The 6,997-nt window shown below is 37.8% G+C and overlaps 2 protein-coding genes across 2 annotated transcripts; both read right to left on the reverse strand.

The window, feature by feature from the left end:
- Positions 1 to 115: 115 nt before the first annotated feature.
- Positions 116 to 2,421, reverse strand: LOC104921409 (olfactomedin-4). The gene is made up of 5 exons (XM_010733933.3): positions 2,356 to 2,421; positions 2,103 to 2,267; positions 1,348 to 1,560; positions 1,126 to 1,267; positions 116 to 1,041 (listed from the first exon to the last, which is right to left on the reverse strand). The coding sequence occupies exons 1-5, from the start codon at positions 2,413 to 2,415 to the stop codon at positions 248 to 250; spliced, it is 1,374 nt and encodes a 457-aa protein (XP_010732235.3). The 5' UTR covers positions 2,416 to 2,421; the 3' UTR covers positions 116 to 247.
- A 1,145-nt stretch (positions 2,422 to 3,566) lies between these two features.
- Positions 3,567 to 5,479, reverse strand: LOC104921344 (olfactomedin-4). The gene is made up of 5 exons (XM_010733847.3): positions 5,384 to 5,479; positions 5,125 to 5,292; positions 4,819 to 5,031; positions 4,582 to 4,723; positions 3,567 to 4,495 (listed from the first exon to the last, which is right to left on the reverse strand). Exons 1-5 carry the CDS (start codon positions 5,438 to 5,440, stop codon positions 3,702 to 3,704), a joined length of 1,374 nt encoding a protein of 457 aa, XP_010732149.3. The 5' UTR covers positions 5,441 to 5,479; the 3' UTR covers positions 3,567 to 3,701.
- Positions 5,480 to 6,997: the final 1,518 nt, after the last annotated feature.

The following is a 6,997-nucleotide window of genomic DNA, read 5'->3' on the forward strand; positions in this document are numbered from 1 at the left end:
GAGGGGTCTGATTTACCACATAGGTTTATGATTACTTTACATCCACTCTAAAATGTTCATCTCTATTCATATTCACTTAAATCAAAACAAGACAGGACACTTATTGAATGCTCAATTATGATTTTATTCCAGAAAACAAAAGTGTAGTTTCTAATCGTCACACAGATGAGAAAGAACACAGAGAATGAGAAAGTCGGTGAAGATCATTTGTATCAATCACAATACAGCAGATCAAGAACAAGAGGCATTATTCTTTGTTGAATCTCACATTGTAGGACACATAATAGCCATTGTTGTACATGTAAAGCCTCTGATCAGTGGGATTGTAGTGCAGGTTAACAAACTTCTCCTGGAATTTCTGAAGGGGGATACTCATGTATTTCTCCTCTCCAGTCTTAGTGTTATAGGAGTAATAGATTTCCTCTGTCTGCAGATCTCCTGGCCTGGTGGCATACATAACTCCACACACCATAAAAGCATTCCCTGCCAGAGGCTTGAACGCATTAGTGGTCCACTCACCCTTAATACCGAATGATTTCTCGTCTATCTTAGCAACAACAATTTTACCCATGGACTCCTCTGTGGCATACATTACCCACAATCCTTTCTCATCAGCTGAAAAGTCCAGGTATTGTTTTGGGGAATAAGTGTAGGAGAATCTTTCGCTTGCTTTTGTGATTTGTCTGTGACTATAAACAGAAGAAGTAAGATTTAATTTGGACATTCTGAATGGGTTGTCAGCCTGGTAATACACAGTGTTTCCATGAACAACGTAGTTGTTACCAGTGCCTTCATACCCTTGTGGCAGACCATGGTGTGTGAAGGAAGATCTCTGAATGAGTTTGTCATAATTAGAGTACAAATAGAATTCATATACAGAAGGAGTGCTGTATGCACCATACCAGTGCATTGACTCGTAGCCTCGAACAGGTTTGGAGTCTTTTCCCCAGCCCCCATACTGGTATCCTGCGTTCAAATGAGCATTAATTTGGATGACTGTAGGCTTGCTGATGCTCATTATTCCTGTGTGATTGCAGTTTCCTGAGAAAAAAACAAACAAAAAAAGTTAATATAACTGTCACGTGCTGACCAGCTACTGCAAAGAAAACAGGCGGATGGCCTTACCGATATCTGGCTTGATGAACTCCATCTCCTTCTGGCACTCCTCCAGTTTCTTCTGCAGTTTAGCAAACTCAATGCGGATCACTTCCAGGTTGTTCTTGTCGATAGTCTCCAGTTGGTTCACAATGAGGGTCATGTTGTGGATCTGGCACAAATAATCATAGTTACTTTATAACCAATAAAAACGTGAATAAGTGAAACTGAGCCTTGAACTTGTCGTCTTACCTCAGTATACAGACTGTCAAACATGGGCGAGGAGGAGTTGAGGGAGTCTTTGAGCTGAGACACCAGAGCCTCAAACTCTCTGAGCTCGATCCTGAGCAGCTCAAAGTCCAGTTTGATGTAATCGTCAGCACTGCCCTCCATCATGGCCACTCTCACTGTCAGGTCCATCAGTTCTCCTAAGAAGATATCCAGTTTGCCTCTGTAGTGGACAAGCTAAAAGACACACTAATACTTTAGTATTAGTAATTACTTTCATTCAGTTGCATTTAATAATATATCTTTAACAACACATGTTACATTAGAGCCTCAAACAAGAGAGCATAGTTGTGCAAATGATGCTGGAATAAATACTGAATATACGTTAATTTTATGCAAAGGTGGTGTAATGATGGATATAGTAATGTATGCACAGAATAAGATAAGATGAGTAGTCACTATAAGAGTTCATAAATGGCCATGGTCACCGGAAATGTTACTAACAATTGTAAACATGTTGGTATTTACTTTCTTTTGCGTTTCAATATTCTCGTTTTTAATAGAACGTATATGGATTGTATATAGTGCTAGTTATGAACAGCATCTATACACATATCTGATTGTACCAACACGAATGCATAACATGCCTGTACCACTTTCATACAATATTAGTTATTAGTTAACAATAACATTATTAACATTACTTTAGATTCACAGTCACTGCTATATCTACTTTACTTTAAATGTGAAAAACATACAGGAAATTGTTTCATACTTACTTTATTCATCTGGATCTCCACCTCCAGCTTCAGATCGATGGTAACTTGCTGCATGTGTTGCACTCGGTCAGCAGGAAAGGTGCTGTCGGGCAGGAACACACTGCAAAAACACTCCAGTCCATCAGCAGACGTGGTCACATTTCCTGATTCCCAGTCTTCCATTGGCTGCAAGCAAACACAGTTATTTTATTTAGATATTCAACAGAATACTACTAAATTGTATTAAATAAGGACAGTGATCTTTAAAACTTACGAGCCAAGCCAGTGCAGGGCTCAGTATGGGAAAGAACAGCAGCAGAGTCAGAGGCATCATGTTTAAAAGCTGTCTGATGTGATTGCTAGTCATATCTTTGGGTTTTAAACCTCTTATCAGCCTAGCTAAAGCATGTGACATCATTACACACTCATAACTCATAACGTATATCTTATTTGCATCCTTGAGATCAGTGCAGGTGTGCATATTATACACACCATTCTGGGATTACTGTGGTTTTATGATTGGGTTTTTCCTTTAGGTCATTTAGTCATAAAACTCATCAGCACATGGCAAGTGTAAACACTGTCACAACACAGGACCTGAAGAAAACATTGTACACTCAGTATAAAGAAATAAAACACAAAGGCAACGCCTTTACAAATTTAACACAAAAATAGAATCGTGATAGAAGAAGGTCTTAACAAAATATGATGGCGAGTGCTTAAATGTGTCCTGAAATGACAAGAAAGCAAACTCACTGAGCAGAGGTTCAACGTTTCCGAGATTAATTTACTTCAACACAGGAGCAAATTACAAAAGGACCACTAACTTCCATTAGACATGTGTTATTTGATTGTCAATTTTCTCTTTTCAGTCAGTTTGTATTTTGATTAGTTGGGGCTATAGGGTTATTGGAGAAAAACTGAAAACGTAATTAGAGTCTAACAAAATGACCTATTCTTGAATTTCCTCTAGATTGGAAAAGAAGTCATTAACATAAGCCTTGTGTCTCTTGTCACTCTCTTGGGTGATCTTAAAAGATATAGCGATTAATTATACCTGTCTGTACGTTTTGTACTTGATTATATATGTGCAACATACTGTATATATTTCTATTATTTTGATTCTGGTGTGGGTCTAATGTATTGGTGTGTAGCACATGGACATCTCTGGAAATTCCATCGTTAAGTTTGATTTAAAATCCTGTTCGACCTCCCAATGACAAATGTACACCAATATTTTCAATTGACACATAAGGATTTGTGTTGTCTTTGTTCATTTATAAGAGGATACAGTGTATCATAATATTTTCTTATGAAATGTAATCTGGATTGCATCAAATAATTTGAAGCCAACAATGACTATTAGTGAATTTAGTGTTTGTTTGTTTGGTTATTTATTTATGTTGGGTTGAACCCACTAGTTCTTACTCTTACATTTTTCTTTTTTATATGTATAAAAAAATGACACAATTTGAATGCTTCAGATTGATTTTATTGTGGAAAAAAACAGTAAAAAGTCCATGCATTACAGTACATAGCCTTATAGAGCTCCAGAGACAAAGTGAGTAAATACAGATCAATCGTATCAATCACAATACGGCGGATCACAAAGAGGAGGGATCATTCTTTGTTAAACTTTACATTGTAGGCCACATAATAGCCATTATTGTACATGTAGAGCTTCTGATCAGTGGGATTGTAGTCCAGGTTGGTGTATTTCTCCTGGAACTTCTGGAAGGGGATGCTGACATGTTTCCCCTCATTGGTCTTAGTGTCAAATGCATAGAAGATCTCTTCTGTGTTCAGATCCACTGACCTGGTTGCATACATGACTCCACAGGCCATGAAAGCATTTCCAGCCAACTGTTTGAACACATTAGTGTTCCACTCATGCTCAATACCAAAAGATTTCTCATCTATTTTAGCAAGGATCATTTTACCTTTGCTCCCCTCTGAGGCATACATTACCCACAATCCGGTTTCATCAGCTGCAAAGTCCAAGTTCTGATTTTCCGAGTAACTGTATGAGAACTTAGTACTAGCAGCTGAGATCACTCTGTAGTCATATTTGGAACTGGTCAGATTGAGTTTGGACATACTGAAAGGTGTGTTGTGCTGGTAATAAATGGTGTTACCGTGAACAATGTAATTGTTTCCGGTACCTTCCCACCCATTTGGTAGGTGAAAGTTTTTGAATGAAGACCTCAAAATGAGATTTTCATAGTTAGAGTACAAATAGAAGTCATACACAGCGGAAGTGGTGTGTGCACCATAGTAGTACATTGATTCATAGCCTCTAACAGGTTTGGAGTCTTTCCCCCAGCCCCCATATTGATAACTTGAACTCAAATGAGCATTCAGTTGGACCACCATTGGCTTGCTGAGACTCATGATTCCTGTGTGATTGCAGTTGCCTGGAAAGAAAAGAAAAATGTTAACATTGGATGGCGAAATCTGATTTTAAAAACCACTACCTGCAATCTTCTGACTATTATCTTACCAATATCTGGCTTGATGATCTCCTGGTCCTCCTGGCACTGCTCCAGCTTCTTCTGCAGCTTAGCGAACTCAATGCGGATCACTTCCAGGTTGCTTCTGTCGAAAGTCTCCAGTTGGTTCACAATGAGGGTCATGTTGTGGATCTGGGAATAAACACATGAATCAAATTGAAATCTGATATCCTAACTATGAAGAAAACCACATTATTTGCAAGTAGGTTAAAAAACATCTTTTCCACCTCAGTAAACAGACTGTCAAACATGGGCGAGGAGGAGTTGAGGGAGTCTTTAAGCTGAGACACCAGAGCCTCAAACTCCCTGAGCTCGATCCTGAGCAGCTCAAAGTCCAGTTTGATGTAATTGTCACCACTGCTCTCCATCATGGCCACTCTCACTGTCAGGTCCATCAGTTCCTTCAAATAGACCTCCAACTTACCCTCATAGCTCACCATCTGAAAGAGTAAAAAAGCGTGAATGAGCTGAACCAATGTCGCACAAAAAATTATGTAATAATGCTGTGAATCTGTACAGACTTTAATGAGCACCTTGTTCATTTGAATTTTCACTTCCAGGATCAGATCCTTGCTGACTTGCTGCATGTGCTCAACACGGTCGGCAGGGAAGGTGGTATCCGGTAGATACACATGACAAAGGCACTGACCTGACTCACCAACTGACGCAGTCACATTGCCAGACTCCCAGTCTTCCACTGGCTGAAAAAGAAAATACCACCATTTAAGTCCATTATAATAAAAAAACAAATGGTGCACCTGAATGTTTTAACAGGAAATAAGAGTCACTTACAATCCAAGCCAAAGCAGGGCTAAGGGCCGGTAGAAGTAGCAGCAGAACTGGCAGCATCGTGTCTCACTTCTACCTCTCAAGTGTCTCCTTGGTGGTCTTGTCAGAGGGTTTTTAAAGACCGCTCTGATCATATCATCACAAACACCTTCTCTCTTCCCATAGTTATTAACTCATGACAGGCATGACCCTTGTTTGCTCACAATAATGTTTGAGGTAACAACCACGTCAGGTTTGATCTGAACATGAGGTGTGGATGAGAAAAATGCCATATGTAGTGAATTCTGGCAGCACTTTATGTTTATGACCTGTTAACTGAGTGTGATCAACATCCACAGGATGTTTCAGGCTAATTTAATATAACCTTCTCAACCGGTCATCATTGTTTGCATAGATGTCATCTTACAGGTCGGTTCTCATTGTATTGTAAATGAAAGAATCAAATAGCTTCTTTGTATTGCTTCCTCATCCACGTGGTTAATTGCATAACCTTATGCATGTGATTTGGGTGGTGCTTTTAACCAGTGTGGTTGATGAGAAGGAGATATTGGCCCACAGAGGAACACGTTCTGAGTTAAATGCTGACATAAACAAAAGGAAATTACAATGAAGTTTTACATTACAAGATACACTTGTAGAGAAAAAGGTTTGCAGATATGCCCATTCTAATAATATATATACTATATTACTTGTTATTATAGTAATAACAAGTAGCAAGTATTACTTTTTAAGTATAACGAGTATTAATAACAAAGTGTTGGGAGAAGTAGTGTCTGTTTAAACAGAAATGATTATAGGTGATACATCTCCAAATACTGCATATACCTGCACATCACTCTAAATATGCTTCTAAATACAGACAGGTGACATACTAACAAAGTAAGACACACGGTCAATGCAGATGCTGCTTCTATACACCCATGAGAGGTTACTGAATATGCATTTTTTTACAGCAGACATTTTGATATATCATGCTGTGCAAAAGGCTTTCATAAACAGTTATGGGAGAATTTTTTTTGAAATTTCTGCAAGGTGCGTTGAAGCTTTTTTTTTTGTAATAACATTAAGACAGTTTATTTAGTTATTTTAATTTAGTTAGTCATCTGTGTGATCGGTCCTGTTTCCTGTTGGGTTAGGAACAGAGGCCTAATAATGTTACTGTTTCAGACAAAGAACAAGAACAATGGAAATAAGTCTTTCATTTTATCGTGTCATCCTTGATAAAAAAAACTAAAGTAAATTATTGTACCATATGATCTAAAGGATTAACCATTTACTGTATATTATTTCTGCTGGTTCACTGCAGTTATCTCTGTCTCCTGCTGGATTGTCATTTCAATTTTCAAAGAGATGCTCTATAAAGATGAATAATGTCCAAGTGAGGTGCAAACAAATTAGGTGAGAATTAAAAGTTTTGTTTTTTTATTATTTACTTAAAATAAAATCCCACTTGAAATCTAGTCATAATAAATACTTAATTTAAGGTTATGCTTGGATCAATTCTCTCTCCAGGGACCAAAAATAAATTATGAATTCAAGAAATTACTATTTGTGATTTGGGGTGGTGGTAATTTCAATTTGAACTTTTATTTTATTTAAACTTCTTCTTTTGTTATT

The sequence above is a fragment of the Larimichthys crocea genome, chromosome XXIV, assembly GCF_000972845.2.
Source record: "Larimichthys crocea isolate SSNF chromosome XXIV, L_crocea_2.0, whole genome shotgun sequence".
NCBI classification, from domain to species: Eukaryota; Metazoa; Chordata; class Actinopteri; family Sciaenidae; genus Larimichthys; species Larimichthys crocea.